Genomic DNA, 22699 nt, shown 5'->3' with positions numbered 1-22699 from the left:
TTGAGCTGAGGGATGGTCAAAGTCGACATTCTGAAATAGATACTGAAGCGTTGTCTTTGCTTTGCGCCGAGTGAACCGAGGAGGGTCTACGGTAGTAAGCGCGAGTCATTAGCTCTCATCAGTATCGGTTACGTACTTGAGTATGGCAAAGCTGGTTGTCTATATATGTTCGGCAAACAAGATCTCGAACATGTGCCTGATTGCGAGACCAGAATAGCCGTCTAGCTATTTCCATCCTCCAGCGGCGGACATCATTCAGGCCAGGCTGCCAGGCGATCCCTGCCCTTGACGAAAATTTCGACTATCATGGGGGGAACAGTATACATGGTGAGACCGCCCAGATATGCTGACAGTGATGTGCAACTTTATATCTGCATTCTTGTGAGGACCTTTAGTTATCACTGCTTCTGTGAAGTAGTTTCTGCTGTTAGTGAAAGAGTCGACTCTAGTATCTTGATTCAAGTGTACTTACTGGTGAGTCCTTTTGTTTTAAGGTGCTCAATAACCACTTCCCCTGTCACCTTCTTGATTTCCCTCTTGGGACCAGTTGATGTCAATCCCTTGAGGTCTGAACATGTGACCTTCATTTTTGAAGTTTTGCTGATGCGAAGTCGAGGACACTGGATTTATCGCACGAATACAGGTTAGACCACAGCTTATATCGGCCGTATCGTGAACATCCAATCAACCAACATCCATGCCCTAATTGGAGAATGTCGTTAAGTCAGGACACTTTCTTGCCATCAAGTCAAAGAATGACTCAACAACTCTCTGCGATTGACAACAACATGCTCTGGCATGGTGAGTCAGAATGATGATAACGTACAGCTTCAACAGGTAATAGACAGGATTTGGAAGAAGGTGTGAATCCATCCGTCGACGAGCGACCGTTGGATCGGCTGATTTGTTCGTCTATGTAGGGCAGTCAATAACATGATAAGGCATCCAGCTCTCTCCCGACGCTATGCTAATGACGCATAAAGAAATGTCACCAGTACCCCTCCTCTGACTACCGCGTCGTTGTGACTGCGCAGCGTTTTTCCATAGCGGACCAGACCGTCTCGGCTCCTGGTTCTGTGACGCTAACCCTAAGATGATATCCCCACAGTCAAGTCCCGTCATGTTGTGGGAAGAGCGCTCTAGATTAGATCCAATGCAGAAGCCCAATTTAGTGCAAGTACGTAGGAAGCAGCCTTAAGCAGGACAATCAAGCACTTTGAATTAGTATGTTGAACTGGTCCTTAGTAGATTACTTGTTCCGATGTTAGTGCTGAGCCGATACTGTCTAGTTCTCATATGTTGAGATTCTCCCTTCCAAATTTCAGATCTCCAACCAAGATGACAACGAGATCACCCCAATGGTCGAGTGTTCCATCAGGCAAATGACGGAATGAGTGAGCTCGAAACCGAGGGATCCGGTTGGTAGATACATTTGGAACGCGAAGCCAATGCCAAAATCCAGCGCCTACTCCATTCTTTGGAACATCAATCGGAAAATCAAACAAAGAGGTAATGATGCCCATGAACGACTAGTCATGAATCAGACCCTCGTGCGCTCATCTAGTCTCGAAGCCAGTCACATTCGATGTTCCACTCTTCCCGTAGAAAGTCATTCAACGCGTTTCGCGCCCCGGATCTCTCTTGGTTGAAAGACATTCTACTCTGATCCTGTGATGAGCCTAATGATATGATGAGTCGGTTTTCTTCGATCCGATCAATAAACAACAAAAGCTCCAAAAAAGAAAGAAGCTCTGATTCGCTGATCGGTTCGGGCTGTCCCAGACGAACCAACTCGTGCACCTCACCTTCTTGCGGACAATCGATCTTAGAACTACGCCAATACTTTGTCTACCTATCACCGTTCCACCTCATCGTTTGCTTGACAGGACTCTCTCGCTCATAGCCACCGAGATCACTTCCATCACCACCCATACAAGATGCCCGATACTACCGATTCCGCCTTCCCTTTTCCCGTAGCTCGTTTCACGAGATACCTTTCTTTCACGACTCTCGACAACTACCTCGTCGGGGACAACGTTCTGGCTCGTTTCGACATGAAGATGAGGAGCGGAGTAGAGATGGTTGAAGTCTTTCCCACTCAGTATCAGCTCGGAGGAGTCGAAGACAAGATTGCCATGTTCGACGTGGATGACGTTTTTTACTATACGAGCTTCGCGGAGGACCATGGTCCTTTTAACATCGGACTTGTCGCCCGGTTCCGTAAGCCCGCGCTCTGTGAGGATCGTCGGAAGCCCGGTCACTGAGCCTGTTGTTCTTCTGCATAAACAGATGACCTGATCCAAAGGATGCTGGTCGATGCCCGGCTCAAGGGCCACCATCTCGTCCTCTATAGCTTGGAAGAACCGGACAGGAAGTCGAATGGCGCTTGTCTCGCCGCTGTTCAAGCTGTAAGCACATCACTTTGGCAGACGACCGCTTCTTTCCGACCATGAATCTGATTGACGATCATTTGCTCTACCTGTAGCTTCTCGCAAACAAGCTGGAGCCTTATCAACTGATATGTCAACTCTCGGACTTCGAGCTCAAACCTTTCCGAGATGCCGCCCGAGGACGTTCCGAATGGAGTCTGTCTATCCAGGTTCGTGTCAAGCTCATTATCTCGTGGCTATGGTGAATATATGAGAACTGACACGGCCATTATGTTGGATCTTTCAGGACATCCTTGACGGTGCTCATCGTGCACAACAACTGGGGCTCGTGGATCTGAACAAGATCATGCCGGATGAATATGAAGTAGGTCGCACCTGGATTGAGGCTGCGGTGTGAGGGATGGATTACTAAAGGCAGCCTTGCGAGCAGAAGTACGAACAAGTCGAGTATGGCGATTTGAACACTAGTAAGTTCGCGGTGTGCGTACCATTCTGGGACATATGCTGATTGCATTGTGTGCGTCTGCGTTTCGACAGTCGGCCCTTTCGTCCCTTTCGCTTCACCTAGAGAGACCGCCAAATCGCCCCGGCTCTTTCACCCTCGGACCCAATCGGTGCTGACTTACTTTGAACGAAGCGACGTGCGAGCTGTTGTCCGTCTCAACGATCCGCTTTACGATTCGGGCATCTTCACGAACAAAGGCATCGGCCACTTTGAAATGGTCAGCCATATCCCAATGTGACATGACATAGTGCTGTCCTGATCGGTCTCGACTGAACAGGAGTTCCCTGATGGATCGAACCCTCCATTGGATTTGGTGAGAAAGTTCATCAGGTACGCCGATGAAATCATCAAGGCCGGGGGCAAGGTCGCGGTGCACTGCAAAGCAGGTCTCGGTCGGTCCGGCGTGATGTGAGTCGGCTCGCTTCTGTTCAAAGCCAGGCTGCGATACTGATGAGGCTATTCCCTTGGCTCGACACTCAGGATTGGAGGTAAGGGCTGATGATCATTGCTACACCTTTGAATGCGTGGATGTTGACATGTCCATGTCTCAGCCTACTTGATATACAAGTACGGATTCACCGGTCACGAGGCGATCGGCTTGATGCGCTTGATCCGCCCGGGGATGGTTGTCGGCCCGCAGCAACAGTGGCTGGTGGGAAATGCCGGACGATTCTCCCGCTGGGTCCGTTTGTCCTGGAATATTACCAGACTCGCTTGCTAAGACGTTGCTTCTGCTGCTTTTAGGCGGGTGTGGACGAGTATGTAGCCGTCGAGGCTACGATGGTTTCGCGTCACATCGCTGCATCGCCGCAGACGCCTCCTAGAAGGCGTATCAATGCCGGTGTGATGCACACCCCCGCTCAGCGTATGTCGATCACGATGGTGTGATGCGACGTGTTCAATGCTGAATTCGAATCTGTCGTTAGCCCGGAAGACTCCTGGTGGCAAGCACCATGCCTATACCACGGAAGAGATCCCCGACGTGGTCGTCGGACGGGTCCGTAAGGAATCACCGGTCCAAGGTGTTACGCCAACCGCCAAGCGATTCCGCAGCGGTATCCCGAGTCCCATCATCTCGCCGATGAAGAGGATGACGCATTTTATGGCGGGTTCGAAGCCGCCCGTCTCGCCAGTCAAATCGAAATCGGCATTGTAAAGAGTTTGGGTATTTCCGTTATGAATTCAATTGTATATCCTGTGACCAGCTGGCCGGTAGCGGTACGAGATCGATCTCGGCTCGCGGTTGAAGCCAGTCGAGCACTCCGAGAAAAATCCCTTGTACGGCTGTGATGATGCATAATATCGGGCCAAAGATAGGTCCCAAATCGAGGTACCTGCATCGTAGCGCAACGATTTGGATGTCAGCCATTTGTCGTGAAACGGAGAATCTTAGGCTGCGAGCCCACTCACCTAGTCATCCTTTCGAACAAGTCTCGCTCCGGTCTAGCCATTGCCTTGTCATACACCCGTTCTGTGCGCTCTGCGACATTGGCCCAAGTGTACATTCCTTGCAATCGCTGATGTGCGAGAAGAGGATCGTGTACCCCTGATCCGATCGTCTCTACTGCTATCGACAATGCTCGAACAACGTCTGCGCAATGACCAGTCAGCCAAGCATTTCTGGATTCAACTCTCAGTCGCAAGCAGGAAATCTTACCTGATGAATTCGGCGAAGCAAACTCGATCATATCCTTGGGTAAGACCTCAGGTACCCCGCCGACTTTGGTGCTAACGATAAACAGACCGGCCGAGGCGGCCTCGATGATGCTAATCCCGAAAGCTTCCGTGAGGGAGGTACAGAGGTAGATCTGGCCTTGGTTCAGGACCTGCCAACGTCGAATAATTAGCGATAAATCATTAAGCAGGACATTCCTGGTCGGGTTCGACCTGCGGCTCGAGGTCGGTGATATCAGAGGCGACTTACTGAATGCACGTCATTAGGGGAGACTGCACCCAAGAGCACGATCCGGTCTTGCAGCAGATGTTGTTCCCGCATCTGTTCCAGCTCTACCATCTTCGGCCCATCACCGCCTAGTCCAGCCAAAGCAAAACAGAAGCAGTATACATTGGTCGTAAGACGATGTTTCGCTTCATCAGCACGTATTCGTAGAGATGATGAAGGCCACAGGACTGACCAACGATGAACCTCACTCGAGGGTAAAGCGCGCATATCTTCGGGGCGGCGCTGACGAGCAGATCGATCCCTTTCCGATATACCAGCCTGGTCATCGTCACGACCGTGACTGTCGTTCACAATGCAGGTGGTACCGTGTCAGCCCGAGCAACCCTTTTGAACGATTTGAAATGATAATGTGACACAAGAAATGGAGATGAAGAAGAGGAAGAGCAAGGGCTTACTCCATTCGGGATCGGCTTGATCAGGACGGGGCTGGAAATCCGAAGGGACGATAGCATTGGGTATCACAGAAACCAAATTCGGATCCAGTTGAGCTCTGAGGGTGGTATTTTCTCGCCTAGACATCAATCATAGATCGAGAGGATCCGTAACGATAAGTATCGAAGTTCTGCTCCCCCTGAAATATCGAACAGCGAGTCAAGAGACTCACCCAGCGTGGCTGACACACACAACAGCGTCGATATTCCTCAAAGCTCCCGCTAAAAGCTTGTTGGTCAATATCCCTACGGCGCTGCCGAACTCGAAGAGTGAGTGATCGGTAAAGACCGTCCGGATCGTGCTTGTCTCGGATTCCATCCCCATGTCCATGCCCATTCCTGTTCTTATTTTCTGTTTCTTTCCCGGTAGATCTCCCGAGGATCTGCGCTCGTCCTGCGTCTCGATTTTGTTCTCGTTCTCGTTCTGGTCGACTCCCCGTAGACCCCTCGGCATCTTGAAGAACCCAGCCAACATGATACCCTCCAACGCCATACTACTCAACGTCGCATGCCCATGCAAGATCTCCACCCGTTCTCTTATCAAGATGTTCCGGAGAAAGGGAAGGTTGGTCAGGTATTGCGGCAAGGTAGCGTCCGATGTCAAGGGGGTGATGGGGAGGTAATAGATCTTAAGGGAGGGGTGGAGGTACCGGATACCGACTCGAGGTGTAGATGAGCCGGAAGAGCGGGAGTGGGTGATGACAATGACCTGTTTTTTACCATAGGTAGAGGTGCAACCAGGAGTTGCTAGTTAGCCTGATGAATCGAAATATCAGGGTATAGCGACATGCCTTGTGACCCCGTTCGAGCAGAGCAGCTGCCAAGCTGTAGATAGCGATCTCTATCCCACCAGCTACCGGCAAGAAGAAGTCCGAGACCATGCTATATGTTTTCACCGGACACAGATGCCGAAAAAGTCAGTCTCGTCATGTGGAAGTAGATTGATCGGTTGACATGTACGCTATCGAGTATGGCATCTTCGCCGGTCCTGAAAGCGGAGAGAGGAACAGCCTCCACGGGTCTATCTGATATCTTCCAACTTCTATCTGTGATCCAGGACTATCATGTCAAGGTTTGAGTGGAACTAGCCACTAGCCATTAGTTAGCAGCTAGCAGCCATTAGCCAGCAAGTGATGAAGGCCGGGGGAACGTCATAGAGGATGATCACGTGATCTGTGTGTGTGTGTGCTCGTGACATTGTCAACAAACATCTCGCCTCGACAATCAAAACAACCCCCGATTCCTTCGATTCTGCTCCACATCATCATCGACTGCCGCTACATCTACATCACCTCAAGCAGTCCTTGCGAAACCTACAATCTCTATCAGACTCGGCATTATAGTCTTGCAACAAGAAACCCGACGGTGAGATCCAGATGTTGTCCGTTGCGCGCCAGCAAACGACCCCGCTCATCGCCTTGTTCTTGTTTACCTTTTACTAATCCTACAGTAGCTCCCGACCATCCCCGAGGAAGCAACAAAGCAACAAGTCTAATCATCCTTTACACTCTCGGACTCGCACATACATAAAGCAGGAGGAATCATACCGAGGCATGTCAAGAATGGAAGCTCTGTAGGTCATTCACCTTCCGTCGTTCACCTCTACGCCTACTTCGTCTCTATCTCTACATCCTTTCCAGCTTCCACCGATCCCAGAGCTGACCATCCTTTCGGACGTCACTTATCTCGTACTGTGGTTCCAGACGTCAAGCCGCCCCTCCGCCGAGAAGGGGTAGACAGATCGTCCTGTCAAGTGATAGCGAGGGAGACAGCGACGTCCCCGTCGTCATCAGCAGCAATAGTAAGAAGAGCTTGAACACGAGCACGAAGCCTGCTTCTGCGAACATGAGCGTGAACAAGTGAGACCTATGGTTCCTATTGAGCAAAAAGATCATGCGAGCTGATCAGAGTCCTAGTCGGAACGGCGTGATGAGACCTACCGATGCTCAACAGGTCGAAGCTCACTCCCAAGCTCAAGGTGGTCGAGGACTACCTACCGCGCTGAAAGGCAGTGGCAATGCCGACTCGGGCGTAGAGGCGTTGGATTTTGATAAGTTGAAGTTCGATAAGGATCGATCGCAACAAGAGAGGGATCAGAGGAGGCATGTTATCGAGGTGGATTCAAGGGGTCATAGGAGTATGGGTCCGGAAGGTTCGAGGGGGAAGATGACGATGGCGGGGTTCAAACCGGTCTCGACTTCCGGCCCTGGTCTAAATGCGAAGACTGACGTTTACCGAGGGATCAGCTCCGCTCAGCCTGAAGCTCGGCCCGCCTCAAATCCGTCGAAGCCGAGCTCGACCAACTCGGCTGATTACGCCAAGTTCAAGTCCACGGGAGCCTTTGCCTCGCCTGCCAAACCTTCGAGTACAACCTTGCGAGTGGACCCTTCCAGCCCGTTCTACCGGCCTCAGAAGCAAGCACTACCTCAGGATCATTGGATGGTCTCCCAGTTGAACGCTCATCACGCCCAGCAGAGACAGAACGGACGACCTTCAGCTCCAGCGGGTTCGGGCGCAGCCATGGGGATGGGGCAGGATTACGGGATCGCAGCGGGATATACTGCCGCCCACGCTTCCGGGTCTGCTTCCCAACCCGGACCAGCCAAGCCCCGGACAGAGGAGGATGGCGAAGATTTTTCTTCGGCCCTTAACGATATCAAAGCGGACCCTATGGATTATACCCGTGTCTCTGCCGATCAGGCCGAGGCGGATATGAGGGAGTTGCTTTCCGGAGCTATTGGAGATGGGGAAGACAACACGGGCGGAGCGGAGGAAGGGGCAAACTTGGTAGAGGGGTTCGCAGACGGGATGACTTTGATGCCCCATCAGATCAGGGGAGTCAGTTGGATGGGACAGAGAGAGGTGGGGACTAAGCGAGGTGGAATCTTGGCCGATGTGAGTGTTGTTTATGGGGACAGTGCAGTGTCAGAGACGAAATGCACGGCGGACTAACATCCCGGCTTATCTTGCAGGACATGGGTCTGGGGAAGACGGTCCAGACGATTGCCAACATCTTGAAACGACCTAGGAACAAGGCAGAGGAAAAGCTGGGTTATACGAACACGACCTTGATTGTCACTCCCCTGTGAGTCTATCTGCGTGGTTCGCTTCTTGCCTGTCCTTGTAGTCAACTTGGTACTGATTTGCTGGCTGGTCTCGACAGGTCCGTCATGGATCAGTGGGTCAAGGAGATCAAGAACAAGACTTCACCGGGCCGATTGAAGGTTTGCAGCTACCACGGACCTCAGCGTGGGAAAAGTGAGTTGCTTTGATGCGATCAATCCTCTGTGACGACTCATGCTGACCGCAGGGTATCCTTGCTGAAGTCGCGGATAAGCTCCATAAATTCGATGTGGTCGTAAGTGTTTGCCTGGAAGCTACAAAGAAACTGAGGTCTGATCCCTGGCTGTGCACCACCATTCCTAGGTCACGACCTATAGCACTCTGAGCTCCGAACATGGCGCCCCGGCCAAATCGACCGTATCCAAGGCCAAGGCCAAATCCAAGGCGGCTTCGACGTTGCAGTCCGACTCCGAAAGCGGCTCGGAATCAGACGGGGAGCGGTTCGGAAAGAGCTTGAAAAAGGCCAAGCCGAAGACGAGTCCGTTGTTCCAGATCAAGTGGTTGCGCGTGGTCTGCGGTGAGTTGAAACAACCGGGAGTTGATTTGTGCGATGAGTAATAGACTTCTGAAATCGCGGTTTCTCGGCTCGACAGACGAAGCACAGCAGATCAAGAACAGGAACACCAAGGCGGCCAAAGCTGCAGTGGCGTTAGACGCTAGGTTGCGTTGGTGTTTGACAGGGTGAGTTGGGATTCATCAAGTGGATGTCGGCAATTCTGACTTGCTTGTTTGTTGTACACAACCAGTACCCCCATTCAGGTTAGTACCATCCAGAATGTATCGGAGTGACCAAGCTGACAATCTGTGATCTTTGTAGAACAACGTCGAAGAGCTCTTCTCGCTATTCCAGTTCTTGCGTGCCAGGCCTCTCGACGATTGGGGTCATTTCAAGGAACGAATTATCCAGCCGGTGAAGGCTGGGCGTCCTAAGCAAGCGATGAAAAGGATCCACGTGAGTACCGGAGCAGTTTTTGCTTTATTCTATACTGAATTGACGAGTTATCGGATTCGTAGGCCGTTCTTAAAGCCGTCATGCTCAGGCGCACCAAGGATGCTACTATCGGTAAGTTACCCGTTGCGAAACAGTGGCTATACAAGTCATTCACCTCAAACGTCGTCATATTAGACGGCAAAGCGATCCTGAACCTGCCAGCTAGAAACGTCAATGTTATCTCTTGCGAGTTTGATCGGGCGGAACGAGACTTCTACGACGCTCTCGAAAAGAAGCAGGCATTGACCTTCAATCGAGTAAGCACGCTAGTCCGGAATTCGGTGTATCGGTCCATTAATCGATAGATTCTACGCTACCTGACAGTTCCTGAAAGCTGGAACTGCGATGTCCAACTATACATCCGTTTTGACGCTGTTGTTGCGGATGAGGCAAGGTAAGCGAGACCGCTGCGCAATCTGATGTTCGCTACATACTCATCAAGCGGTCATACCAGCGTGTTGCCACCCATCTTTGGTCACTGCATCGTTAGCGACCGACGCATCCGCTATTGAGAGCAAGCCGGCTACCAACGATAATCTGGAGGATGACGTAGACGAGCTTGCCGATTTGATGCAGGACGCTGGACTTGGCAAAAAGGCCGCTAAATGCGAGATCTGTCTTGCTCCGTGAGTTCTCTTCCCGAGGATATTTGTGTCGCCAGTCTGATCATGAAATCGAGGACAGTTTGGAGGACCCCGCTGCGACTTCCTGTGACGACTGCCAGGATTTCGTGAGAAAGGCAAGAGAGGGATCCGACGCTACCCCCAACATGCCGCCTAGCAGCGCCAAGACGCGGATGACTGTCGAAATTTTGAGGCAGATCGCGGACCGATCAGACGGTGAAGAGAAGACGATCATCTTCTCGCAGGTAAGCTCAAAGGGCAGCAATGCGATGTAGTATGGAACTGACGGAACTCTCGCCTAGTTCACGTCGTTCCTCAACATTGTCGAGCCGTTCTTGAAGCAAGCCGGCGTCAAATACGTTCGATGTAAGTTGGTAGCCAGTGGTTGGAAATGCGGTAACGAACCCTGAAACAGATTACTCGTACAGACGATGGCAGCATGCGCGCCGATAAACGAGAACAGGCTCTCGAAGCCATTCGAAACAAACCCGAGATCAAGGTCATCTTGATCTCGTTCAAAGCTGGAAGCACGGGTCTCAACCTAACTTGCTGCAACAACGTTATCTTAATGGATCTGTGGTGGTGAGTTGATCGTGTTTCAGCTGAGAGAAAACAGCGCTGACGGATTCGATCTAAAGGAACCCTGCTTTGGAAGATCAAGCTTATGATCGAGCGCATCGACTGGGACAGAAGCTCGACGTGCACATCTACAAGCTCACCGTTCGAGAGTCCGTCGAGGACCGCATCCTTAAGGTGGGTCGCGACGAGTTCGCTCCTCATCACAGAATCCCGTTGAGGAGAAGATCTTCTGGCTTTATCACAGCTTCAAGAGGCTAAGCGGGAGCTAGCAAAGGCGGCTCTCTCGGGTGATTCTACCAAGAACATGAAGTTGCAGCTTCAAGACCTCATGGGTAAGTCATCCTGCCTTGTGTTGCAACTTATCGATCGAGCCGAATCGCCATAATTGACGACTTGACCATCATCTTGATTAGACCTGTTTAAACCTGGCCATACCTCTCAGGATGACGACGAATGAGTTGCTCTTGTTATCTCTTACCCAGCTCAGCTTGTGACTCTGTTTCACACAATTTGTAATGACGCTCCAGCGGTTGTCCGTCTCGATACTTGTATACCCCTCCGATGTTTCATCTGTTAAGACTGCCCATTTGCCTCGCCATCCCTTCGTATTTTTGCCCTGCTTATCGCATGCGCATCTCCGCTTGATCTGTTGGGATAAGCGAGATGGACGCACGCACCTTGATCTTGAATTCGGAGAAAATATGGTTCAAATTGGTGTATGCATGATTATCACTCGCACAAGAACCCGCTCAAATCGGTAGGACTGCCACCAATCGAGCTACCAAGGGTTTTTTGCTCCTCAAACCTTGCTCAAGCGGTTCCAGTGAAATACCGACAAACGCTGGCGGCAAATAATAAATGAAAAGGGCAGCGTTGTAAGATAGCCCAGCTGAAACGCTGAAAGCCCCTCTTCTATATCTTGTCGTACCGCGGACGCGTAACCTTCTCATCGCTCGCGTTCAGGCTCGCGGTACCTAGCTAGCGACCTCGATGCATCCAGCACACTTGGAATGACGAGGATAGTTGTACACAAAGCGACACATCATGGCAGCAACCCTGCTCAATACTGTCAATAGATAGATCGCTCGTTAGATCGATATAGACTGGCAGAGATCGATAACTGCCATCATGGATCCGAATTCGACCTGCTATACCATCGTGAACGATGACTCGTTGCTCGACTCTGGTGCCGCTCCTTCCATCCCGGATCTTCGTAATGCCTTGCAGAAGGGAAGCGACGAGGTCAAGATGGACACTATGAGGAGGGTTATCGTGGGAACGCTGAACGGACAAAACTACGTACGTGGAAAACCAGTAATATCTGCGACAGGCGGAATGCAAAGGGTGCTCATAACAAGGTCATTCCTCGCGTCAATCAGACTGCCCTCTTGATGCCTATGATCCAATATGTCTTGCCTTCACGAAACAAGCAAATCAAGAAGTTGCTGCATTTCTACTGGGAGTGAGTCACTCCTGTCCATACCGCAATTGCAGGTTATAGAGCTAAAGGTCTCGCTGTGCTCAGGGTCTGCCCTAAGCTGGACGAGCAGGGGAAGCTGAAGCAGGAGATGATCTTGGTCTGGTGAGTATAGCTGTGTCACATATCTGCTGCTCAAGTCTTACCGAATAGATTATTGGCCTTCCAGTAATGCCATTCGAAATGATCTCGTGAGTGCAGCTTGACCGGCCCTTGGCTGAGATACCAGCTGAGCCGAGCTATATCTTATCATGCAGCAACACCCCAACGAATACATCCGAGGAGCCACCCTTCGGTTCCTACAGAAGATCAGGGAGGCCGAGCTCCTGGAACCTCTGATTCCTACTGTCCGAAGCTGTTTGGTATGTCCCCTTGTCGACCATCTCGAAACCCACGCTCGCCAGCTCATAATCGTCTCGCGTCAATCATATAGGAACACCGACACTCGTTTGTGAGGAAGAACGCCGTCTTCGCTACTTGGACTATCTACCAGGACCACGAGCACCTGATTCCCGACGCTCCGGAGCTGTTGGAGACGTTCTTGGCTGCTGTAAGCTCACAAACATATACCACACAACGCTGTCATCTGATTCGCAAGCTCCGGGTATAACCAGGAATCGGATATCACTTGCAAGCGCAACGCTTTCGTCGCACTAAGCAGCGTCTCGCATGACAGTGCCGTTCAGTACCTCCTCAACTCGTCAGAATCGATCGACTCGATGGACGAGTTGATGCAGATGGCCGTTATCGAGTTGATCAGGGCGGATGCCAAGGGTGACAGTCCGAACAGGGTGAGTTTCAGTTCTGCGGATTGCCAACACGCAACATGCAGTCACTCAAGCTGGGTAACATTATACAGGCACGGTGGATTAGGTCTGTTTTCGGCTTGCTCAATTCTGCAAGCAGTGCTGTCAAATATGAAGCCGCTACCAGCTTGACCAGCCTCACCCAGAATCCCGCTGCAGTCAAAGGCAAGTTCTTCTCAGCAATGTCGACGTGTTCTGGCGGAAGATTGATCGCTTTCCCTTTTGACGTTCTTAGCCGCTGCTGGTGCCTTTGCCGAACTCCTCGTCAAAGAAGCCGACAACAACGTCAAGCTCATCGTCCTCGACCGAATCGACGCGCTCCGCGAAAAGTTCCCTCATGTCCTGGATGGTCTCGTCATGGACATCCTCAAGGTATTGACGAGTCCCGACATGGAGGTCAAGCGAAAAGGACTCGGTATCGCCCTGGAGATGATTACCAGCCGGAACGTCGAAGAGGTTGTCCTCTTCCTGAAAAAACAGCTGCAAACCACTTCGGAGCAAGACTTTGACAAGAGCGTCGAGTACCGACAATTGTTGATCCAGAGCATTCACACTTGCGCGATCCGGTTCTCCGAGGTTGCCGCCAATGTCGTTCACGTGCTTATGGACTTTTTGGGAGACTCGAACAATCCTTCTGCTGTGGACGTCGTCGCTTTTGTTCGGTAAGTTCTTCAGTCGTGAAATGGAGTGACAAGAGGACTCGCCCTGACTGATATACCTCTTCCTCTCATATAGAGAGGTGGTGGAGAAGTTCCCCAAGCTTCGAGCCGAGATCGCCGAAAAGCTCATCTCGACCTTCAGCGATATCAAATCTGGAAAGGTCTACCGAGGAGCTTTGTGGATCGTCGGAGAGTATTGCGAGGATGTCGAACGTAAGCCTCGTTTTGGACTGGCATTCCACCTCAGTGATTGACTATGTGTATCGGACATCAGATATCAAGCGAGCTTTCGCCGAAGTTCGACACGTCATTGGGGAGATCCCGATCCTGGCATCCGAACAGGTATGTCATCACACGGCTTCATGGCAGAAGCCGTCTTACGCTTACAACCTCCATCTTACAGCGCCTTCTCGATGCTGCCGAAGCCGCAGACGATGTCACGACCGAGAAGCAGGAGGAACAGACTACGGTCACCAAGACCAGGGTGTTGGCCGACGGAACCTACGCAACCGAGACCGTGTACACTAGTGCCGCTGCACAGGCCCGACTAGAACAAGTGAAGGCGGCCACCAAGCCTCCTCTCCGAGCTTTGATTCTAGGAGGCGACTTTTACACAAGTTCGGTCCTTGCTTCGACCTTGACCAAATTGACCCTGAGATACGCCAAACTCGCCAACGATGCTCAAGCGGTCAACGCATTGAAGGCGGAAGTAAGTCTGGTTCATGTTGACGACTCGTCAATTCGGAATACTGATCGTTGCGTTGCAAAGGCCATGTTGATCATGACTTCCATCGTTCGAGTGGGGCAATCGCACTTTGCTGCCATTCCCATTGACGAAGATTCGAGGGAGAGGATAATGAACTGTATCGAGACGCTAGCAAACCTGAAGACAGCCCAAGCCGCTTCCGACATCTTCCTCCAGGATACCAGAGCAGCTTATACCAAAATGGTCGCCAATGAAGAGGTTTGTTCGCACCCTTTATTCGTGCTCGAGGTGCTTCACTTATGCTCTCGGATCAACAGAAAAAGGCTCGTCAGAAGAAGGAGAAGGACAACAAGAAGGCTGTCATTCAGGCCGATGACCTGATTGCCTTCAGGCAATTTGCGAAGAAGACGCAGACGGACGACAATGATGTGAGCAGTCCGATAAATCGATGCTTTCCAGACAAACTTGCTGAGGTCCCAATGCAGGTCGACGCCGACTTGTCTCGTGCTACCGGTAGCGCCGAGATTCGCGACGACTTCATCTCCAAGCTCAGCCGCATGATGCAGCTTACGGGTAAGCGATGACAGGCATAGGAATTGATCTCCGGAATGCTTGCTGATTGGGACTTGATATGAGATCAGGCTTCTCCGATTCCGTCTATGCCGAAGCTTGTGTGACTGTGCAGCAATTTGACATCGTACTCGGTAGGTCGAGACAGGCAGTTTCGCACTCGCGCATACACTCACATTTGATCTCCTCGCAGATGTCCTAATCGTCAATCAGACTGCCGAGACCTTGCGAGATCTGACCATTGACTTTGCAACTCTGGGAGACCTCAAGTTGGTCGAGCGACCGGTGCCGCACACGCTTGCGCCTCACGGTTTCCACACTATCAAGGCTACTATCAAGGTAGGATGTCCACCGTCGAAATCCCGTCGACTCTCGGTCACTGACGTCTGAGTGGCCTTGTAGGTGTCCTCAACCGAGACCGGAGTGATCTTCGGCAACGTCGTGTATGAGAAGCAAGGTGCCTCGGATAGCAGTGTCAACATCGTTCTTAACGATATCCACGTCGACATCATGGACTACATCAAGCCGGCTTATTGCAATGAAGCACAGGTTAGTGTTCCGCGTGACCATGGTTGAACCTTGAGCTCACCCAGCTCTTCCTCCTTCATAGTTCCGCAGCATGTGGACAGAATTCGAATGGGAGAACAAGGTCAACGTCAACACGACGATCAGGTGAGCTTTACCGCGTCTTCTGAAAGTTCGAGTTCGCAACGCTAAGCTTCGCTTTCGTCACCCAGTGATCTGCGACTCTACCTGCAGCACATCATGAAGTCGACCAACATGGCCTGCCTGACACCGGAAGGAGCGTTGGACGGCGACTGCGACTTCTTATCAGCAAACCTGTGTGCCAAGAGTCTATTCGGCGAGGACGCTTTGGCAAACTTGTCAATCGAGAAGACAGAAGACGGGGCCATTCAAGGTCACGTAAGAATTCGATCAAAGACTCAGGGTATTGCGTTGTCACTCGGTAAGTGCTATCACGACAGCAGCCTTAAGACCCATACTGACCACGAAACATAATGCAATATAGGTGACAAGATTACCTTGGCACAAAAAGCTGCAGCTGCATCCCCTCCAGCTTAGACGCAAGGGTGTGGTAGGGGTTTCCACGTTGTATTATGCTATTAACAGCGCTTTCGGTTTGATTACACGACAATGACGATTCCGACCTAGTCTCTAGTCACTGCCGGTACCTCCCGGCTCAATGACCATCTACGTTGCCCTCCTTCTCACGCACTGTGAAGCCATCCCCATGCCGCACATGGTCTACTAGGCTGAGGACGTATTCTCGGCAAGCGTCGTCTTCTGCTGCTCCACCGGTCCATCGCTTACGCGCTGTGATCGTCGCACTTGCCCGAGATTAGCGCTGGACTCAGTTCTGAAAGCTACGCAGGACTCACCTATGATACCCCAGCTCTTGGTAGAGGGTACCCGTAATGGTTCCTTTTCCCAAAGCCATCCGCAATTCAGGCCCGCCCAGCCTAGCCATTTGAGATATGCTTTATACCGAGAATCTCCCTTCTCGAGACCTTCTTCAAAGTCTCCTGAAGGCATGTGCTCATGCGTCTGGGGCGGTACGAATGTGTTGTACGTGAACAAGCCGTTCAAGGTATGTAGGCAGCATGGTAAAGAGAGGTGTGGCGCAGGGGTTTTGGGAATCAAGGACAGGAGAGGTAGCCAGGGCTAAAGACGTCCAGATACGAATGTTCATAATGAGCTGATCGTTTCCGTATGACAAGGCGCAGCGATCCACCTACCGTCATTTCGTCCGCATGGTTACCGATCAAGAACATGCCCTCTTCAATCGGGCAATCCTCTTTGCCTTCCCAAGAACCCGTCTGCCATTCTTCCAATGTATTGGGGAACCATCTCGGTGGGTCAATTCCTTGCTCTACTAGTGCTTCTCTCGTTTCTGCTGGGTAGCCAGGCCACGTCCGTCGTTCTCTCAATTCGATACCTTTGCCCTTGTACCCCTTCGAATGACAATCAAGAGGCATCAGGCAGTGTCATAGTCTCGACAGGGCAAACAAGCTCACCTCGGAGATCAGGATGTGCACCAGCAAGCCATTTCCCTATGCAGATTGGATAAGGTTTCTACACTTTGTCAATTTCTGCAGCTCAGACTCACGCAACCCAGATCTAAAAATCCACCAGCAGGCCGGCCCCACAAATCCCAGGGTCGCCGGGAAGGTACATCTTCCAAGCCAGATTCCTGCTTTATGGGCGGGTACATGTCTTTCCACAAGAGCATCAAAAAGCAAGCAATCGCTACGTCCTGTCAAGCTTATCGATCAGCGTTGATACAGACGACTTGGAATGGCTTCTCAGGGGGACTGACCTTCCAGACGTGCCGCTTCGTGTCCATGATTTTGTTGAAGCCTTCCTTGTTCTTCCTCGAATCCAGATGTTTATGCCGCTCTTTGAGCACGAGGTATAGATCCTGGAAGTTTTCCCGTACAACCAAAACCTTTTCGCGGACCGTCTCAACGTTGCGTCAGCGACCTGGCTTGAAATCCGAGCTCTGTCGTGCCATAGCGACGTACATCGTGAACCACCCGTTTCTCGTAACCTCGTTGCTGGCCCCATCCGTGTTTGTGAAGCGTCTCCAAGAGATGCAAGCACGTCCTGACCGTCCGTTGCGGTAGGATCCGGTTGACATCCTCTTCCGGCTTGACGTCACTTTGCATAGCTTCTTGTACCTTGTTGATCGGTAAAGGCGCAGAATTGGGAAAAGGTAGAGCAGAGATCTTGATTGTGCCTTGCGGGACCGTATCCGGATCGTCTTTCTCTCCGAAGGTTTGAAGTTGAGTGTACTCGAAGGCCAGTTTCCGCAAGATTGGATGGTAGAAGGGGACATCCTTTTCCTCCTTTACATCCGGCAATAGGATAACCAGCCCTTTCGGCGCTGCATCCACCTCACTGGTCAGAAAGAGGCAGTCTTGCTCGAGGGGTTTGTCTATCTGAGGTTTTCGAGGCAAGAGCTTCCTTCGGATTCTTCGACATTGGAAAAAGTTCTGAGGTCCTTGAAATGCGGTATCTATGCTTGTCGATTGTGCTTCGGCACTGTTCGTTGTGCTAGGACCAGCTTGAGAGTCATACAGAATGTCCGCTCGCAAGATCGAGCTCGAGTTTCGCTCCGGGTGAAGACACAGCTCTTCGAGCGTCTTGAAGAACTACCATGGAGGTTTATGAATATTTTCCATCAATCTCGGTCACGTCAGCAAGGTATCAAAGCCGAAACTCACAAAATCGAGCGAAAAGTAAGCGTCATTCTCTACAACCGAGATCCAACCTGGTTCGTCTGTGTCGGCGAGGTCGCTCTTCAAGGCCGGGAAGCGGGGCAGGAATTTCGGCCGCACAGGTCCTTGAGTAGCATTTGGCGCCATTCTGATCGAGCTAGACTGGGATGATTGTGATACAGATTCGATGTGTTGACTCTCTGACTCGAGGTTGTACGAAATCGCTGCCATAACATCTTTCGATGAAGACCGGAGGGTAGTAAGCGGAAGCAATTCTCGAAGAAATAGCCGCCGGTCCATCCATGAACACGGGATTCTCGCACTCTATATACGAATAAAGTCAGAGCGAGCGACATTCATTCGAGGGATGAACCAAGTGGCAAGTGGCCAAGTGGAATGTTATGATATTGAGGATACGGGTATGTGTTGATGGTACAGCTAAAAGTGAGGTAGACCATCATAAAGCCGGAACATGTAAGAACATGCTAACTCGTGTCAATTCGTTCACTACTTTCGAACTCCTCCGTCCAGGATAAAGGAGAGATCGCGATCGTTCATACGAAGCTTCTCGGTGAGAATAAGCTAGATTGTAGAGGCTGGCTGTGATTGCAGGATCGTGTGGATGGCTGAGCTTGGTTTAAGTATCTAATGGCCATCTCATAGCGCAGTACGTCGAGATCACACCGATCAGTATGTCATAAAGAGTCACTACATATTACTCGCTTGTTCTTTGTAGAAAGATGGATACATAAAGCGTTCTGGTCAACCATATATCAAGATGATCTACAAGGTCTTAGACACTCGATCTTCCACTTTCTTCTTTCCATGATGCCGTTCCGTTTCTTCAAAGCAGAAAAAAGGGTTTGCGAGGGAATGCCAGTAAAGGTAGTGGAGTTCCCTAGAGTTCGGATCTCAGCGAAGGACACCGATTTGCCTTGAAATGTGAACGGTTCGTTGTCTAATCGCTCCAGTCGATACCACATTGCTCGAGGGTGCGTCGCTGATAATTTAGCACGAGTCTCGATTGACACAGTGTGACCGAGACGTGCCTTCTGCATCTTCTCACGAGTCTCTTTCGACAACTGACGCCCGACAAGCGCCTTCCGTATCTTCGCTTTAGTCGCAACGGTCGGAGGCTTACACTTCCGACGTTTTCTGGCGCACGAAAGCGATCCTGTCCTTGCGGCTTCGACTGCTGTTCGGCTGGGTGCCGCTCCCTCATTGCTTGTCATACTAGCTACAGTCAGTGATCGAAAGCTGAGTGTGGGATCAATGGGATCCAGGCGGTACAAGGCGTTCGAGGAATCCGACACATCCGGCAGACCCGCAGATGTCGCCAAATCGTGTCGGACAGGACTTATTGACTCCGGACCGCACTCGGTGAAAGGGGAATCAAGTTCATCGGGCCAGAATGGTCCAGCTTGAATGAAATCTGTGCTGTAGGGAAATTCGTCTCCCCACATAGGCGGTATGTGGAAGCGGCGGCGGCATATGACCTTGCCATATCTGATCTTCCTGGCTCTGTCCACCAAACAAATCCATTCCATCCATATCACAGACCAATCCCGTCAAGGCACTGTCATGACATCCGTCCGAGAAGGAGTTTGCGACTGGCGCGTCTGAGTGATACATCGTTGCGGAGCGTCCGGTATGCGATTGTGTCCATTCAGACATCTGTTGTTGTTCGGGAGTCCTTGACTTTGTGGTCAATTATGTAAGGGATCGTAGTGCGGTTGTCTACACTGACGTAGATTGTCGGCGAGATGAGATCTCGCTGCCCGTTTCCTGTGCTGTCGTCTTCTTGGACCTATGTATGTATTTATACACGGATCGATAGACAAAGGAATACTCGTATCACTGCTTCTTGCTCACATGTATATCATGGTAAGTCCAAGGTTGAGTGGCAACGAACACCGCAACGCTAAGCTCGACTTCTATGCTCCCCAAAGGAGTCCAGCTGCTGCATATCTTACAGGGGTCACCTGCCCAACCGCTTGAAGAACCGGCGATCAACAGGGAGATGATGTCCACACCGGCCATGAGTAGCTCGAGATGTGATCATCGATTTGAGGCGTTTCAACATTGCAGACCTTACATACTCCTACTAGGCCTACTATTGCTGTTATCGTGACACAAGGCTGTTCGTGGAAGAGAGATCACTCTCGTTTAAAAACGCGGCGTGAGCGCCCCATCAAGCCGAACCGTTAAGTTTGTTTGTTGATGCTTGTGGACGATATGCTAATAGAGTAGTTCTTGTCGTCGTCATGTTGGTAAATCTCTTTCAAGGTGAAACACGGAGGGCGAATGCTGATGTCATCAGCCAGAAACCACGTCGGGAAACACCCAGCCGCCATCGGCGTGGCGCGTGGTGTCGGTAAGCCCCCCTCGGATGCAATTACGTTACCGGGGAATTGGGAGATTATCAATCAGCGCATCATCGGTAATCCGTAATCCCCTCCACATTGAGCAATTCGGCGTCAGGAATTCGTACGGGACGATCTGGACTGCTAGGCTGCTGGGACGAGGTATATAAACTTACGAGGAATCTCAAGCACCATAATCCCGCAGAATCAGAGTCTGATTTCGCCTCCAGAACTGTATCCAACACCCGTCTCTACCCCTATACCCTTTACAAGACATACCAAACCACAAAATGACCGTCGACGTCAGCGTACTCGGAAAGCCCATCACCTTCCGCAATGGAATGAAGGCTCCCAACGTCTTCCTCAAGGTGAACTCGTTCGTCCCGGAAAAAGCGTGCCGCAGATCGCTGATTATATTACCCTGATTGAGTTGTGTAGAGCGCCATGACCGAGCGTCTCTGCACTTACGACAAGAAGGACCTCGAAGCTCGAGGCAAGACCACCGCAGAATACGAGAAGCTCTACAAGGTCTGGGGTGAGGGCGAGATCGGTGTTATTGTTCTTGGGTGAGTCCACACTTCGAGGGATCATGCGACATGTAAGATCGAACTGATGAGACTTTCGTCTTCAGTAACATCCCTATCGAGCGAGAAGGTCTCGAGGCTGCCAAGAACATGATCATCGACAAGAGCAACGTAAGCCATTCGAAGCATTGACTCGAATTTTTCACCAATAAATTGCTGATATCGAATGCCGATACCCCGGTAGACTTGGGACGCCATCGAGAACTTGAAGCCCGTCATTGCCGCTTCCAAAGCCCACGGATCCCTTGTCATCGGTCAGCTCACCCACGGAGGTCGTCAAGTCTCCAACGAGATCGTCGACACTCCCGTCTCGGCTTCTGATATCCAGTGCCCCCCTATGGGAGGCATGGAGTTTGGAAAGCCTCGACCTTTGCGTGAGGACGAGATTGAGGACTTGATCGACCGATGGGCGTTCGGTGCCGAGGCTTTGTACAAGGCCGGCGCGGATGGTTGTCAATTGCGTGAGTTTCCAATTCGCCAATACAGTGTTCCGCATGTTTTGGCGTCTGCTGATACCGTGCCGCATGTTATCCTTGTTGCGTTGCCTTGTTCATTACGCAGACGCCGCCCACGGATACTTGCTCTCCCAGTTCCTCTCCAGCCGAGTCAACAAGCGAACCGACAAGTTCGGAGGGTCATTGGAGAACAAGTCGATGATCGTCTTCAGGGTCATCGAGGAGATCAAGAAGCGTGTCGACACTAGCAAGTTCTTGATTTCGATCAAGATGGTGAGTCGCTGTCGCTGTCGCAACTATCCCTTGCCCGCCTGCTAATCTGCATGTCTCGTCGCCTTTCGTCATGTAGAACTCGGCCGATTTCGCTGACGGTGGTCTCACCGAGGAGGAATCCCGAACCGTCGCTCAACAGCTCGACGAGGCCGGTCTCGACCTGATCGAGCTCTCCGGTGGATCGTACGAGAGCATGGCTTTCGAGCACAAGAAGGAGAGCACCAAGAAGCGAGAAGCCTTCTTCATCGAGTTTGCCGAAAAGGTCAGGCCGATGCTGAAGTCCGCCGTCCTCTGTACCACTGGAGGTTTCCGAAGCGCCAAGGCCATGGTCGACGCCGTGAACGGAGGTGCGACCGCCATGATCGGGTTGGCTCGACCTCTTTGTGCCGAGCCCTACTTCTGCCGGGACATCTTGTCTGGCAAGATCACCGAGGCTAGGGAGAACAAGGGTGACGGTGGCATCTCGACCGGATTGGCCATCATGCAGCTCGCCGCTATCGGTGCTGGCAAGGATATTCCCGATCTCTCGGACGAGAAGACCGTGCAAAAGCTCGTCAACGTCCTCATGGGCAAGGGTGACGAGGATGACAAGCCGATCAAGGACCAGGAGTCTTCGTCCTATGCCGGACAGGAGAAGGCTTCGTAGATGTTGACGCATATCAGGTATCTTTCTTCGCATTTGTTAGATGAGGTCATCTTGTGAATATACAACTATAAAGTTAGAGCTTCGAATGGCCTTGCAAGATAGTATGCAATTAACACTTCGAGCCCATGAATGAAGTCCACAGGGATCGCTGTTGATTGATGTGAGCGTATCGGATAGCCTAGAGAAGCTAGAGTAGGTCGGAGTAGATTCGTCATTTCACGTCGTCGACGCCTCTCGCCCTCGCTTAACGTGGACGCGACTGAAGCAGCATGAACCAGCTAGAAGACGTTAGACTCAGTGCTGTACCTACCTTCCC

At 51.4% G+C, this 22699-nt stretch overlaps 6 protein-coding genes across 6 annotated transcripts; 4 read left to right on the top strand and 2 right to left on the bottom strand.

The window, feature by feature from the left end:
- Nucleotides 1-2126: 2126 nt before the first annotated feature.
- HD553DRAFT_366713 (protein-tyrosine phosphatase-like protein) lies at nucleotides 2127-4060 on the top strand. The gene is made up of 9 exons (XM_046184109.1): nucleotides 2127-2220; nucleotides 2290-2408; nucleotides 2486-2599; nucleotides 2677-2754; nucleotides 2821-2857; nucleotides 2928-3112; nucleotides 3173-3303; nucleotides 3376-3383; nucleotides 3447-4060. The coding sequence occupies exons 1-9, from the start codon at nucleotides 2136-2138 to the stop codon at nucleotides 3614-3616; spliced, it is 927 nt and encodes a 308-aa protein (XP_046038931.1). The 5' UTR covers nucleotides 2127-2135; the 3' UTR covers nucleotides 3617-4060.
- A 9-nt stretch (nucleotides 4061-4069) lies between these two features.
- On the bottom strand, nucleotides 4070-6170 carry HD553DRAFT_322380 (uncharacterized protein; the record flags this gene model as incomplete). The annotated part of the gene is made up of 8 exons (XM_046181283.1): nucleotides 4070-4229; nucleotides 4306-4486; nucleotides 4553-4721; nucleotides 4820-4926; nucleotides 5031-5138; nucleotides 5254-5369; nucleotides 5463-6036; nucleotides 6089-6170. The coding sequence occupies 8 exons, from the start codon at nucleotides 6168-6170 to the stop codon at nucleotides 4070-4072; spliced, it is 1497 nt and encodes a 498-aa protein (XP_046038930.1).
- A 393-nt stretch (nucleotides 6171-6563) lies between these two features.
- On the top strand, nucleotides 6564-11203 carry HD553DRAFT_306647 (putative DEAD/DEAH box helicase). Its single transcript, XM_046179309.1, has 21 exons — nucleotides 6564-6654; nucleotides 6740-6862; nucleotides 6993-7148; nucleotides 7206-8184; nucleotides 8262-8374; nucleotides 8453-8547; nucleotides 8616-8647; nucleotides 8716-8929; nucleotides 9006-9093; nucleotides 9159-9171; nucleotides 9230-9364; nucleotides 9427-9475; nucleotides 9539-9660; nucleotides 9728-9797; nucleotides 9858-10029; nucleotides 10088-10271; nucleotides 10329-10392; nucleotides 10455-10608; nucleotides 10665-10779; nucleotides 10850-10937; nucleotides 11019-11203. The coding sequence occupies exons 2-21, from the start codon at nucleotides 6843-6845 to the stop codon at nucleotides 11060-11062; spliced, it is 2907 nt and encodes a 968-aa protein (XP_046038929.1). The 5' UTR covers nucleotides 6564-6654; nucleotides 6740-6842; the 3' UTR covers nucleotides 11063-11203.
- A 450-nt stretch (nucleotides 11204-11653) lies between these two features.
- Nucleotides 11654-16015, top strand: HD553DRAFT_306644 (ER to Golgi transport-related protein). Its single transcript, XM_046179308.1, has 21 exons — nucleotides 11654-11904; nucleotides 11985-12067; nucleotides 12131-12187; nucleotides 12252-12273; nucleotides 12340-12444; nucleotides 12516-12632; nucleotides 12697-12873; nucleotides 12942-13053; nucleotides 13124-13550; nucleotides 13624-13760; nucleotides 13822-13889; nucleotides 13951-14256; nucleotides 14317-14511; nucleotides 14571-14681; nucleotides 14739-14826; nucleotides 14895-14957; nucleotides 15017-15162; nucleotides 15226-15372; nucleotides 15434-15495; nucleotides 15561-15790; nucleotides 15854-16015. The coding sequence occupies exons 1-21, from the start codon at nucleotides 11734-11736 to the stop codon at nucleotides 15904-15906; spliced, it is 2877 nt and encodes a 958-aa protein (XP_046038928.1). The 5' UTR covers nucleotides 11654-11733; the 3' UTR covers nucleotides 15907-16015.
- Nucleotides 16016-18307, bottom strand: HD553DRAFT_306643 (uncharacterized protein). The gene is made up of 8 exons (XM_046179307.1): nucleotides 18069-18307; nucleotides 17367-17996; nucleotides 17162-17290; nucleotides 16952-17098; nucleotides 16860-16895; nucleotides 16581-16796; nucleotides 16224-16506; nucleotides 16016-16158 (listed from the first exon to the last, which is right to left on the bottom strand). Exons 1-8 carry the CDS (start codon nucleotides 18291-18293, stop codon nucleotides 16025-16027), a joined length of 1800 nt encoding a protein of 599 aa, XP_046038927.1. The 5' UTR covers nucleotides 18294-18307; the 3' UTR covers nucleotides 16016-16024.
- Nucleotides 18308-20542: 2235 nt separating this feature from the next.
- HD553DRAFT_306640 (NADH oxidase) lies at nucleotides 20543-22506 on the top strand. Its single transcript, XM_046179306.1, has 6 exons — nucleotides 20543-20793; nucleotides 20864-20991; nucleotides 21057-21120; nucleotides 21194-21470; nucleotides 21571-21737; nucleotides 21814-22506. Exons 1-6 carry the CDS (start codon nucleotides 20716-20718, stop codon nucleotides 22381-22383), a joined length of 1284 nt encoding a protein of 427 aa, XP_046038926.1. The 5' UTR covers nucleotides 20543-20715; the 3' UTR covers nucleotides 22384-22506.
- The last annotated feature ends 193 nt before the right edge of the window (nucleotides 22507-22699 follow it).

This window comes from Filobasidium floriforme (genome assembly GCF_021052385.1).
Source record: "Filobasidium floriforme strain CBS 6241 chromosome Unknown HD553scaffold_4, whole genome shotgun sequence".
Lineage (NCBI taxonomy): Eukaryota > Fungi > Basidiomycota > Tremellomycetes > Filobasidiales > Filobasidiaceae > Filobasidium > Filobasidium floriforme.
This window is presented reverse-complemented; position numbering and strand designations above follow the sequence as displayed.

Coding starts and splice junctions, on each gene's coding strand:
- HD553DRAFT_366713 (XM_046184109.1), top strand. CDS start 2,136: ATGTTCGACGTGGATGACGTTTTTTACTATACGAGCTTCGCGGAGGAC. Junction 2,221..2,289: donor CGGACTTGTCGCCCGGTTCC/GTAAGCCCGCGC, acceptor CTGCATAAACAG/ATGACCTGATCCAAAGGATG. Junction 2,755..2,820: donor TCATGCCGGATGAATATGAA/GTAGGTCGCACC, acceptor CCTTGCGAGCAG/AAGTACGAACAAGTCGAGTA.
- HD553DRAFT_306647 (XM_046179309.1), top strand. CDS start 6,843: ATGTCAAGAATGGAAGCTCT. Junction 8,185..8,261: donor GAGGTGGAATCTTGGCCGAT/GTGAGTGTTGTT, acceptor CTTATCTTGCAG/GACATGGGTCTGGGGAAGAC. Junction 8,548..8,615: donor CGGACCTCAGCGTGGGAAAA/GTGAGTTGCTTT, acceptor TCCTTGCTGAAG/TCGCGGATAAGCTCCATAAA.
- HD553DRAFT_306644 (XM_046179308.1), top strand. CDS start 11,734: ATGGATCCGAATTCGACCTGCTATACCATCGTGAACGATGACTCGTTG. Junction 11,905..11,984: donor CGCTGAACGGACAAAACTAC/GTACGTGGAAAA, acceptor CGCGTCAATCAG/ACTGCCCTCTTGATGCCTAT. Junction 15,791..15,853: donor GGGTATTGCGTTGTCACTCG/GTAAGTGCTATC, acceptor AATGCAATATAG/GTGACAAGATTACCTTGGCA.
- HD553DRAFT_306643 (XM_046179307.1), bottom strand. CDS start 18,293: ATGGCAGCGATTTCGTACAACCTCGAGTCAGAGAGTCAACACATCGAA. Junction 16,896..16,951: donor GATTTTTAGATCTGGGTTGC/GTGAGTCTGAGC, acceptor CAATCTGCATAG/GGAAATGGCTTGCTGGTGCA. Junction 16,507..16,580: donor ACCATGCGGACGAAATGACG/GTAGGTGGATCG, acceptor GGACGTCTTTAG/CCCTGGCTACCTCTCCTGTC.
- HD553DRAFT_306640 (XM_046179306.1), top strand. CDS start 20,716: ATGACCGTCGACGTCAGCGTACTCGGAAAGCCCATCACCTTCCGCAAT. Junction 21,121..21,193: donor TGATCATCGACAAGAGCAAC/GTAAGCCATTCG, acceptor ATACCCCGGTAG/ACTTGGGACGCCATCGAGAA. Junction 21,471..21,570: donor CGCGGATGGTTGTCAATTGC/GTGAGTTTCCAA, acceptor TTCATTACGCAG/ACGCCGCCCACGGATACTTG.